General features: G+C 40.6%; 1 protein-coding gene across 5 annotated transcripts in view; it reads right to left on the reverse strand.

Annotated features, from left to right (window-relative positions):
- The window catches only part of LOC121924772 (heat shock transcription factor 2 binding protein), a 34852-nt gene extending 26291 nt beyond the window's left edge, over window positions 1–8561 (reverse strand). Inside the window, exons 1-3 of one of the 5 annotated variants that reach the window (XM_042456177.1) lie at window positions 8373–8561; window positions 2218–2368; window positions 928–1031 (exon numbers count right to left, since the gene is read on the reverse strand). In XM_042456177.1, coding sequence (XP_042312111.1) covers window positions 928–1031; window positions 2218–2299 — 186 coding nt within the window. In that variant the 5' untranslated portion in view covers window positions 2300–2368; window positions 8373–8561. Of the gene's footprint in view, window positions 1–927; window positions 1032–2217; window positions 2369–3372; window positions 3703–4825; window positions 5032–5545; window positions 5865–6230; window positions 6396–8372 lie in introns of those variants that run through there. The other 4 variants (XM_042456176.1, XM_042456175.1, XM_042456178.1 and 1 more) reach the window with 4 other exon arrangements.
- Window positions 8562–13364: the final 4803 nt, after the last annotated feature.

Consider the following 13364-nt stretch of genomic DNA (forward strand, 5'->3'; position numbering starts at 1 on the left):
TATTAATAGCATCTATTACATGGTGGCAAAATTATTATATTTATCTAGCTAACATGCATAGGATACCCATTTTCATATGGATTGCATATATGTGCCACTTAAAATGTTTTTACCTTTTAAGTGGCATAAATGCTTATTCCATATGAAAATGGGTATCCGATGCATATTTATTCAGCCCTACTGAGTGCAAAGGACCCCACTCTAACATTAGCATGATTAGAATTGTAACCAGGAAACAGGCGCTGGAAAATGCACATAACAGGGATTATAATTAGCCCTGATTTGAGGAAACAGAACTGTAAACAAAGTTTACCCTTAACCTTTGTATACTTAAAAAGAAATTATCCTTTGACAACTGAGAGCAACTAGTTTTAAATACTCTAATTCTTCAATGTCAGATAGCGTGAAAACCTGGTGAGAACCCAGCAGGCAAATCTCACATTGTGTACTAATACATTAATAGTACAATTGTGTATGTGCCTGAGCAGAAGAAAGTGAGTACAGTGGGCCTTTGGTATTGACTAGGGTTTGGTTCCACACGCGTGCACACACACCCATGGATACCAAAATCCATGGATGCTCAAATCCCATTATGTACAATGGGGTAGTAAAATGGTATCTGTTATATAAAAAAGCAAAATCAAGGTTTGTTGAGGGGGGGGATTGGGTTATTTTCACGCCATGAATGGTTGAATCCATGGATGCAGAAAATGTGGATATGGAAGGCCGACTGTGTAGGATTGCAGCTTAATCATTTAACAAAGGCTGTCAGTCTATGAACATATGTGCCTGATTGCAAGCAGTATCTGATCCAGTGGGGTTTATTTTTTTGTAGACAAGTGTAGAATTGCACTGTACCTCTCAAAGACAAGACAAAAAAGACAATTACACGGAAAATAAACTGTTGTGAATGCAAATTCTATCTACCTTTTTTTCTTTCATGCAGTCTGCTTGTGCTGCTTCTAAGCGGGCTTTATAGTGTTCACAGTCCATTCTCAACTGTTCTAATTCATGATCTTTCCTTTCTACAACTAAAAATCAGGGGGCAAAAATGAAAAAAAAATACAAAGTGGGTTTAACATTACAAAATTCTAAAATGTATTAGCAATTAATCATCAAACTATATAATTTTTCCAAAGTTGGTAAGGGACCTGGAGACCAAGGGCTAACAGGAAAGGATGAAAGAAGAGAACTGGGCAGTATTTTCAGGATGGAGGTTTAAGAGGATATGACAGCCACCTTCAGATGTATGCCACATACATGGTGGAGTGAGCTTGTCCTTTTTTGTTCCACAGGGTAGGAATCAACCGAGGAGAAAGATCTGAAATTCTGATTAAACATTAGAAACAACATCTTGACAGAGCAAGCTGTTTGACAATGAGACGATGATGGATGTCCCCTCTGAAAAGTTTTCAAGGGTTTAGAAGGCTTCTTTTCAAGCATGGTGTAACAGCAAAATGACTGCATTAGCAGGAGATTGCACCAGATGACTTTTAATTGTCCCTGGCAACTCGCTCATTCTCTAAAAAGTGACTAATTAAGCTTTATCTCTGTCATGAAAAGATGCAAACAAAGGAGTGAGAAAAGCAGCAATGGGAGATCCCACTGTTTCTACATTCTAGTTCACCTCCCTATCCCAAGACAAGTTTGTGAGGGAACATTTGGGAGAAGACTATCAGGCAATTTTCTTGCCTCCATATCACTTTGCATTATCCACACCTGACAATGGAATCTTTTTCTTGGGAAAAGGTGCAGCATCAAAGTTATACATCACTATAATTCAGTCTTCATTTGTCCAGCTTTCATCGTTATTTCAAGAATATGTGGTACCAACACAACAAACTAGAGCAGTGATTCCCATACTTTGGTCCTCCTGGTGATTTGGATTTCGGATTTTGGATTTCATCTCCCAAAAGCCCTAGCCAGCTTGGCCAGTGGTCAAGAATTCTGGGAGCTGAAGTCCAAAACACCTGGAGGACCAAAGTTTTGGAAACACTGAATTAGAGCACAGCAAGACTTGCCCTGTGAGTGATAGTCATGTCAGCATTTGAGGTTTATCTAGTTCAGCATTTGACAGTATGGGAATCCTGCAAGTATGACCTAAGTGCAATAACACCCTCCATGTTCCACATAAACTGTTACTGAGACACAATTAATAGTGACACATTCAATAATGTATTTATTCAATAATGATACTTGCTAATATCGCAAACTCACTTGTTTCAATAGCATCTAATTTCTGAAAGCTCTCTAAGACATCTCCATTTACTAGTTTGGGCAAAATGTCATGCAGCTGCATCACTTCAGTTGTCAACCTTTCCAAAGCTCTTTTTCTGACTTTAACAAATTCCCCTTGTATCTGGACTTTCTGCAAAATAATAATAATAGTAGTAGTAATAATAATAATAATAATAATAATAATAATATCAAACCCTTCATTGCAAACACCCTCAGAAAGTAAACAAGTTACATAAAAACACAATCTATTAAAAACACTATTAAAACTGTAACATTGGGATCAAAAATTATAATACATAACAAAATACAATAAAACAATTTGTTGTTGTTGTGTGCCTTCATGAAATTTCCGACTTATGACGACCCTAAGGTGAACCTATCATGAGGTTTTCTTGGCAAGATTTGTTCAGAGGTCTGCCATTGCCATCTTCTGAGAATGAGAGAGTGTGACGTACCCAAGGTCACCCAGCGGGTTTCATGGCCAAGTTGGGAATCAAACCCTGGTGTTCAGCGTCACAGTCCAAAACAAATATAGGATTTTATTGCCTCCCAGTGCTTTCAAATGGCACCTTAATGGCAAAGCAAGGGGAAGGGAGACACTGGAATTTAAGAATTTTAGTACCACAGTCAAGAAAACACTTCATTAGGATGACAAAGACAGAAGAAACACAGCCTCTCCAACTGTTCTTACATCCTGGGGTTATTGTATATTGTTATTTTATTATGTACTAAGGTGTTTTACTGCACACCGCCTTGATCCTAACTGGAGTAGGTGGGATACAAATAAAGTTTATTGTATATTGTATTATAGATATATTTAGCTCACCACTTGCTGCTCTCATCAACACATGGCCATTGGCCAACTGCAGTCTCTACACCAATTTTTTATAAACCCCATTGAGAGAACATTGCAATAATTAGCTTACTTGCTAATTAGCTTACTTGCTGTTCACCGCTATGATCTTTGGAATAGCGGTATACAAATAAAACAAATTATTATTATTATTATTATTATTATTATTATTATTATTAATCTAACCAGGAAATTATCAGAGCCTGGAATATTCCCATTATAACCTGTACACATTTTGCACTTTTATTTCTAACATCTCTTCCATGAAGGAAATTTCTTACTTTATGAAACAGGCAGATGTGCCATGAAACAAGTTCATTGTAAATTGTTTTCATTTGTTTCCACAGCTCTACCAGCTCTTGAACTGGCATCCTCACATACCAATGGCATATATATGTCTGTGCCTGGCTTCCACTCCATCAAGTTCATCTGAGGAGGTGGACTGGGGTCTATGGGGGCTCACGCTGTTGATTTTTTTCTTTCGATTAGTCTCAGAGATGCTGCATGATCTCTTTACATACTAATATGTATTATTTTCGTAGAATGTACACCAAAAGCAGGTTTATTTTATCCATTTTAAGTGATTGTATGTACATCGCTGTGTAAAGTTACAGTGCTTTATAAATAAAGTTTAATAATAATAATAATAATAACAATAATAATACCAAAATACTAGAAGCCACAACTGGTAAAATATTGAGTGAATAAACTGCCCCTCTATATCCATAGATTATTTACCCATGCCCCAGGGGATATCAAGGGCACACTGTAATTGTTTTATAACCCAGTTATTTGAAAGTGCCTATCCTTCATTTTGAAGTCAAATCACATAAGATTTCAGACTACATAACGTGAAGACGCCAGATCCCCTCTGATCTTAGAAGCTAAAAAGAATTAGACCCGATTAGTTCTTCAGAAAAGAGACCACTAGGAAGTTAGTACTTCGAAGGGAGACTACAGCCTCATCTGCACTGCAGAATTAATGCAGTTTGACACCACTTTAACTGCCATGCCTCATTGCTATGGGATTCAGGGATTTGTAGTTTTATGAGACATTTTGCCTTCTCTGTCAAGAAAGCTCTGGTGCCACAATAAACTACAGATCCCAGGATTCTACAGCACTGAGCCACGCCAGTTAAAGCGGTGTCAAACTGCATTATTTCTTCAATGCAGATGAGGCCTACTCTAGGAAATACCAGGTGCTGTTAGTTGCATTCAGAGGCAGGCAAAGGCAAACCAGATCTGAACTGAGATAGAGTGATCAACATAAATTAAGCTAGATTTCAATACAGAGAAGAATAGTTAAAAAAAACATTACTTTTGAATTGAAGAATATAAGATTTAAATGACAAAGGTTTATACACACTGGACAAACATGGGAAAGAAAACAAAACTTGATTATTATTTTGTATGTTATTATTTTGTATATTACTTGCTGCAAAAATAAAAAAATTTAAAAATACAATTTAAGCACAAATGTAATGGTGTAATGGTTTGGGTGTTGTGTTGGACACTGGGTTCGAATCCCGTCTCAGCCACGGACCCACTGGGTAACCTTGGGCAAGTCACACTCTCAGAAAATGGCAATGGCCTCAGAAAATGGCAATGGCAAACCCCTGCTGAAGAAACATGCCAAGAAAAGCCCCTTAGGGTCGCCATAAGTAAAAAAATGGCTAGAAGGCATGCGACAACAACAAACAACAAGCCCCCTCTTATTTCACACAACATTTCCACCAATTGTTTCAGGGCCTGAGTGTTGTTTTATAGCCACTTCTGCTTTGCCAACTATCTTGTGAGGTGAGGCGATGAAGAGAACTGAGGAGTGGCTGTTGTTTGAACACCAATAATGTCTTCACATTCCCTCTGTTATCTTGACACCATTCCAATGTATCCACATCTTGTGCCTCACAAAAACAAAACCACACACATACACACAAACACCCCAAAGAATAGAAACACTAGGCTGCATCCGCACTGCACATATAATCCAGTTTGACACCGCTTTAGCTGCCGTGGCTCAATGCTAGGGAATTCTGAGAACTGTATTTTTGTGGGACATTTAGCTTTCTCTGTCAGAGAACTATGGTACCACAACAAACTACAAATCCCAGAATTCCACAGCAACGAGCCATGGCAGATAAAGTGGTGTCGACCTGGATTATTTCTGCAGTGCAGATGCATCCTAAAGAAACCTCGCATTTCGTTAAGGGAGGGAGTGTTTTAAACATTCTCCGCTCCATATTTATTTACATCCTGAGAGCCAGCATGGAGCTGTGGTTTGAGTGTTGGACTACGACTCTGGAGAACCCTGATCTTCCCTTCTGGAGCATAAAAACCCACAGGGTGACCAGATGTCCTCCTTTTACAGGACACATCCTACATTTCAACCCTTCTGTCCATGAGGAATTTCAAAATGTCTTCCATTTTGAGCAGGACTAAGAAGCATGAATTTACATTTAGTGTTTTTAGCTTTTCTTTGGTCATGTCCCCCATTTTTCTTGAATTTCTGGTGCCTTGTCCTCCTTTGCGGCAATGACATCTGGTCACCCTGTTTTAGAGGATCGGTCCCACCTTTCAAAACTAAACTACTATTCCCTAAACTGCAAATCCCAGGATTCCATGGTGTGTTGCCGTGCCCATTAAAATGGAGGCCAGTGCCAATAATAGTGTTGTGTGCTAGGGCCTTTCAAGAGTCCCTTCACACTACCCAGCTCTGGGATTTTAGTTTGTGTAGTGGGGTTAGACTTCTTGGGCAAGTCACACTCTCTCAGCCTCGGAGGACAGCAATGGCAAACCCTCTCTGAACAAATCTTGCCACAAAAACCCCATAATAGGCTCATCTTAGGTGCGCCACAAGTCCAAAATGACTTGGTATGGTGTTGTTGTTGGGATGCTCTGCTCTGGCACCTCAACAAGAATCCCATGGTAGTTAAAGTAGTATCGAAGCAGATTATTTCTGCAGTGTGGATGCATCCCTGGAGGCACACAACAACAGCAGCGATAATGAGGGAGAAAGAAAGGTGCCTCAGGTGCTGCTTGCTGAGAGTTGGGAACGATCCTCCAAAAACAATGGGGCAGCCACCAAGGAGTCCTTCTCATCCCAGGAAAATGGCGCTGCCTCCCATTTCTATTGCGCTACCTGCATTCCCTCCCCAGAGTCCCATGTGCGCTTCATAGCAGAACCAAGCTTCTAGGCAATGGGAGATGTCCTCAGGGCCAGGCTTAAGGAGAAGGCGGGAAAACAATTCAGTCACCCGCTTCTGTTATGTGAAAAAGGCCTCTTTAGCTCTAAACTTCCTTACAACAGGGTTGAGCACGTGTGCATCTGTGTGTGCTCACCCTATCACATTACACTTCCAGTGCTATAGTCCGCTTCAACTCACCACACCCACACCCTGTGAATTCTGGGATTTGTAGTTTAGTGAGCCTGTGCAGTGTAGTGGTTTGAGCGTTGGGCTAAGACTCTGGAGACCAGAGTTCAAATCCCAATTTAGGAGTTTATCGCACTAGGGCTAATTTTGGTATTAAAGAAAGATTAAAGCACGTTTAAAGTGTCCCGCAAATAAAGAGAAAATGGCGAGTATATGTGTGAATGATTATCACACGCAATTGCTCAAATAAAGTGATGCCGGAAATGCATTGTCGCTGAAATCCCAAAAGTAAAAAGATGCACGTTAATGCTTCTTAGTGACCACTTTAATGGTGGGTCTTGTGCGACGTCGTGTGAAATCGTATTGCATAATTACGCAATTTTTGCAGGATATTCATGGGATAAACTCCTTATCTCCTTAGTGTGATAAACTCCATGGCCATGGAAACCCACAGGATTCTATAGCATTGAGCCACAGCATTTAAAGCAGTGTCAAACTGCATCGTCCCTTCAGTGCGGATGAGGCCTAACAGGAAACACCAGATGCTATTGGTTGGCAATGGCAAACCATGTCTGAGTATTTCTTCCCCTAAAATCTAATTTAAGTGCAGATCACAATAGAGAAAGGAGTGCCTGAAGCATGGAAAGAGGCTAATATAGTAGTAATCCCAAAAGAAAATTAAAAATTTAGAAAACCCAGCCAATTATCGACCAATATCGCTACTGAAAATTGATTACAAGATTTTCACAACAATATTGGCAAACAGACTAAAAGTAAAGTTTTTAATGGGTTTTTCGGGCTATGTGGCCATGTTCTAGAAGAGTTTATTTCTGACGTTTCGCCATCATCTGTCGCTGGCATCTTCTGAGAAATAATAGACTAAAAGTATATTTAAAAACAATTATAGATGCCCCATGGTGTAATGGTTTGGGCACTGGACACTGGGTTTGAACCCTGTCTTGGCCATGGAAACCCACTGGATGAGCTCAGGTAGGTCACACTCTCTCAGCCTCAAAGGATGACAAGGGCAAACCCCCTCTGAAGAAAGGCAGCCTTAGCTGTTAGAATGGAATGAAACTGCAGAGTGACCAGGCATCCTCCTTTTCCAGGGCATGTCCTATATTTCAATATATTTCAATAGGGCATGTCCTATTATATTCTGTCCAAGAGGAATTCCAAAATGTCCTCCATTTTGAGCATGACTACGAAGCACATTGAGTAGCACCACCTTACCGTTCCCCTTTGCGATATGCATCTATTGGGAAGCCTGTTCCCAGTGCAAATAAGGAAGGAGAGGATGGATTTAGAGTTCTTTTTCCCCTTAAGAATAGCAGCAGGCAAGACTCGCACCCAGAGCTCAAGGACAGCAAACTTGTTAGGCAATGGGATGCTTGAGGACACAATGCAAATGTTGAAAGGTTTTTTTTTCCCTCTCCTTAATTTCAGCACAATGGAGAAATGAAAGGAATAATTTAACTGTAGATTCAGTCAAGGGCTTGTTGGTATAATTTTAAGTATTTGTCTTCCTCAGAGTTCTGTAAGTATTCTGCAAGCTAACAAGGTATTTTAATGAAGTTCATCAGTAAAATATAGTTGAGTACATAATAAAATGCAGTGTACGTAATAGAGATGTCAATAAACCATACGAAATGAATTTGTATTAGTGTTTTTAGCTTTTGCTTTGTAATATCCCACATTTTGCAGTGCCTTGTCCTCCTTTGTGGTTATGGCCTCTGCTCTGGTCAACCTGTGAAAGTGCTATCATTTTTTAGTGTGAAAAAGCCCCAACTGCCAGCATGGCCAATTGTAATGGAGAATGGGAACTGTAATCCAAAAATTTGGGGGCAAACACAGCAAAAATACAAAATAGAAGCAAATGCAATACAGAAATTACAGTACAAGGAATTTACCTGTTCTTATCTCTAAGGCGATAACCTTATATTTTGCTCCAGTAGCTTGTGCAGGAAATGATAATGCAGAGGAACACCTTGAGCATGACTATCGATTTGGGGATCTATATAGGACTCACCATGTGTTTGTACAACCCCTATGAGTTATTATTGGTTTGGCCCAGTGAGTGGGGATTGGAAACCCTAAGGAAGGGGCTGTGCTTGTTCTCTGAGATCAGGAAGGGGAGCGAAAGGACCAATCTGTATTGGATTTAATACTTTTTTAAGGAGGGGAGGGTATTAGGGATTTTATATGTTCTGCATTTTTAACTTTGTTAGCTGCCCCGATTGTTCTCAGAGGGGCGGGATACAAATAATTTTTATTATTATTATTATTATTATTATTATTATTATTATTATTATCCACACTGCAGAAATAATCCAGTTTGAGACCACTTTAACTGCCCTGGCTCAATGCTAAGGAATTCTGGGAACTGTAGTTTTGTGAGACACTTATTGCCTTCTCTGCAGGGAGCTCTGGTGCCACAAGCTACAAATCTCCCTAGCACTGAGCCAGGGCAGTTAAAGTGGTCTCAAACTGGATCATAGTGTGTTTTTTGGACCAATGTGTGATCAGGAATAGGCCCTTTCAGCCTCAATAAGGTAATGGCAAATTTGCACTATTTGTGGGCACATTTCTCTGAACCCAGGAGATTGTTTAGTGGTGTTGCCTGTTTTATTATCTGTTGTCGTATTTGTTTGTTGCAATGGTATTTGTGGTATTATTTGTACTGTATTCATTTTTTCTCAACAGCAGGGCCCATTTTTAGTTTCTATTTATTTTATTTGCTATGTTGTAAACTCTATAGCGCTTTTTAAATAAAGTTTAATTATTAATTAATTGACAATAATAAGTCAGAAGGGCTTTTCAAAGATCCAAGAAAAAACACAAGCAGAAATATCCGGGCTCAGCGCTAAGGAAATCCTGGGACTTGTAAGTTTTTGTGAGAAGACATTAGCTTTTCTTTTCAGAGAGCTCTGGTGCCAATAAATAAGAATTTCCAGGGGCAGAATAAAGCGGGAAGGGGGTCTCAAGCGGATTATTTTCTGCGTGGAAGAAGCAAAGGCAGCAGCAGCAGGAACTTTTTTTGCACGCAAGGCGGAGTCCTAGACGTTGGCCTGCAGCGGGCGGCGATTTGTGACGTCATCGGCGAGCGGTTCGAATGGAGCGTCCTGGCTCCGCCCCCAAAGAGAGTAATGGTCCTGCTGTGTGCGTGTTCGATCATGGCTCCGCCGGCTTTTTGCCTCCCGCGCGCCTCTTGCCTCTGCCTCGCAGCCCCCAGAGATCCAGTTTCGCTTCAGCGCTTGGCCGCCAAACGAAGAAAGAGGATCCGAGAACCGGGGGCCCGAAAAAAGCGTTCTTGGTCTACATCACCCTCCGCAAAACCAGGTAAGAACCCATTGGGTAGGAACATGCCAGGAACACGTGGGGTTCATCCTTTTGCCCGGGGCGCGCCCTCCATGGTGGTCCGCCAGGGAATTCCCAAAGCGCCCCTCCATTTTGAGCGAACTAACGACTATTAAACAGTAGTCACCCCAAACCAGTGCCTTTTTAAAGGGTTGGGGGTTTTTTTTGGGACTTTCATTTTCTTTTTTCCCAGAGCCTCAGCATGTCAAGCCAAGAGTGTGGGGTTCTGGGAGCTGAAGTTCCAAAATCCAATAAAAGAAGCACAGTTGTTTTAATGTTTATTGGGAAACCATTGTGTTCTTAGTAATGAGGGAGGCACTTTTAAAAAAAACTTGCCTGGGCTCAGGGCTGGGAATTGTTAGTTTCATGGTGGCACTGGCAGGGAAGCGTCAGGTGTCTCTCAGGACTACACTTCCCAGAATCCACCTAGCGTTTGAGCCGAGGTCAGTTAATAAAGTGCTTTCAGGGAATGGTTATTAGAACAGAGTTTACATTTTATGTTGGTGTTGTTTGGGGGAGGGGGTTAGCTTTCCTTTTGGTCAGTCCTCCATTTTTTTTTTTCGCTTTTTGGACTGTCTCCAGATTTTGTGGGGGCCTGGTCTCCTTTGGCTGTGGGCTTGTTTCCTAGAAGTGCACCATGCATCCTGTTCATCTAACAACGGTTTGGAGGATTTAATGCAGTTAATACTGCTTTAAAACAAAAAAAAAAAAATGCTGAGGCCCTGCTTGACAAGAATTCAATGGGGATTTTGTTAGGTTGGAGAGGACCAAGCACTCCCTGGTACAAAGGGGAAAAGCGAGGCCGTCTGAAATACAAATCCCAGGAGCCACAAGGATGGAATTGGCCAAGGTAACCCGAAAAGCACAGAATCTTGGGGTCTGATTTTGGAAGCTGAGCAGGGTCAGCCAGGTTTCCTACTTGGGTGAAGACTAGGTAATGAAGTACCAGGTGCGGTAAGGCTATATTTCAGAGGAGGAAACTGGCAAAAAACCATTGGCCGCTGGCAGAAAATAATCTGGTTTGTGGCTGCCAGTTTAAAGTGGTGTCAAACAGGATTTAATTTTTCCGTGGCGGACACAAGGCCTGAAGTTGAGAAAAAAACCCTGTTGGGGGATTCCAATTCATAGAATTGCTGTTGACAACCTAACAAGATCTCCAGGATTCTGTAGCATGGAGCCCTGGCAGTTAAAGCAGAGTCATAGTGGTTTAAGGCTGGCAGGGTGGAATGGAGCCCTGGTTAGTCCCAGAAGGTACAAGTGGTACCACCGGGTTTACGAAAGTAATCGTTCCAAACGGATGCCCTTCGTAACCGGAATCTTTCGCAAGAAAAGCGCAGGGAAATTGCCCATAGCGCTAGCCGGGTGGGAAAAGCCGCGAAATTCCGTGTGAAAAAAAGCGACCGAAAAGCAACCAAATTTTTGTTTTTCGTAAAACCCGAAAAAAAAAAATTGAAAACCGAAAATTTTTGTTTATGAATTTTTTTTTTCGGTAACCCGGAAATTTCGTAAGGCGGTGGATTTCGTTATCCCGGGGTACCAACTGTAGTACTACAAGGTTTCCTTAGCATGCAAGGTGGAACTTGGAGGTGCCATAACACGAGGTACAGCACTTGATTACCAGAGGGGAAGGAGACCTGGTAAATACAAAAAATCCACAAGGAAATTTACAGACGAACTACAGCATTTGAAAAGAAGGTGTCAAAAACTGACTTTGTGTGTAATAGTCGTGGGCTTATAATTTAAACCATATGTTTATCCGGGAGGAAAGAGATAACACATTGTATACGGGGTAGCAGTTGTTGTGGCACAGTATAACTTTGCAACTTTCCTCTAATGCAGTTTTTTCTTTCTTTTTTGGTTGCCTTCAAGGGAGCTTAGCCAAGAAGAGCTTTTGGAAAATATGGAAAGGACTATTTTTAATTGTATGTGGATTGCAGGATAAACCACTAACTTCAGGGTATGCCCAACCATCCATAATAAAACTGTATTATAAAGGATGGAGTGTTACTGTTACGTTGTATGTGTAGCTGATTCATGTGCATATTTCTGGGGAAGGAATTCCCACTTGCGCAAAGTCCTGTACAAAGCCTTGAATATGATAGCCCAGTTTAAATACTTGAGGGATGTCATATGAGGAGGGAGCAAACTTGTTTTCTGCTACTCCAGAGACTAAGAACGAACAATGGATGCAAAACTGCAGGAAAAGGATTCCACCCTCAACATTAGGAGGAACTTTCCTGACAGTAAAGGGCTGTTCGACAGTGGAACAGCTTCCCTTGGAGTGGTAGTGAGTCTCCTTCCTTGAAGGTCTTTCAAAACAGAGGCTGGATAGCCATCATGTTCATGGATGCTTGATTGAGATTTCTACATGGCAGGGGTTGGACTGGCTGGCCCTTGTGGTCTCTCCAACTCTATGATTTTGGAAATACTCTCTCCACAGAAAGGGGTTACCTTGTACAACCATGTTGCCAGGATAAGCACACATTGTATGGCTTCTTTTATTTAATACTAAAACTAACTTTCTGTTTTGAGTCAGCCTCTCCATATCCCATGGATTTTTTATCAAGCATTGAATACTTCCTAACATTTTCTAATTTAAAATTCTTAAAACTTTTTATGAAACCTTAATAACACTTGTATATTTTTTAAGAAAAAAGAATTCCAAGAACAGAATAGTAGTTTTCTATGTAAGGTTGTGATGGATTGTGGGATGCATGCTGAGTATCTCCAGAATTTGAAAGAAGATCTCTTAACTTCAGTTTGTTTTTGTGGGGATTTTAATAGCTATGCTGTGGTCCGAAATCTAAAAAGGCCCTGTAGTTTCCTCACAGTTTAAGCTTAATTTGAATGTTCATCTTCTCTTTTTTCAGGATGTTTTTATATCTAACTGTGAAAAGCCTGATTTTAAGGGCTTGATTTTGTCCTCCATTGGTGATTTAATTATGAGAAAAAAGTCACAAAAAGCTTTTTTTTTTATATTAGGAGACTTGATCAAACAAAAAGAGGTTTAGGGTTTTTTTATTATCTTTCAAAGGAAAGGGAATACAACTTGTGCAATATTTTTCTAAATTTTTAGGAGGAGTTATCAAAACAACATATCACAGCTTGTACATGTCATTGAAACATGGATGCCAGGTAAGTGCTTTTATTCAATATTTTTTTTTCTTGCCATGCTCAATGGCTTTCTAGATAAGATTTTTTAATTGTAGTGGTGACAGACAACACCTTGTGAGGAAGATGGAATATATTTTTCAGAATTCAGTGTCCTGGGGGATCCAGCTTGATTTTCTAAGCAGATTGTTTTTCTAGCCCTTACCATTCTAGAGCAGACTTGGGACAGACAGTATTTACTGTAGAATTGCATATCAAACTTGTTTGCAAAGAATTTCACAAGAGTGAATCTCCATCTTACCCCTGACATCCATGGCTTCCATAGATGCTTTTTCCCCTGGTGCTTTGGTCCACATCCAGTCTGACTGTTGCCCCACCTCTTCCCTACATATAAAGTGGGTTAGGAGGAGTGGAAGCAAAACTGTCAGTCCAAA

Source organism: Sceloporus undulatus, chromosome 3 (genome assembly GCF_019175285.1).
Source record: "Sceloporus undulatus isolate JIND9_A2432 ecotype Alabama chromosome 3, SceUnd_v1.1, whole genome shotgun sequence".
Taxonomy (NCBI): domain Eukaryota; kingdom Metazoa; phylum Chordata; class Lepidosauria; order Squamata; family Phrynosomatidae; genus Sceloporus; species Sceloporus undulatus.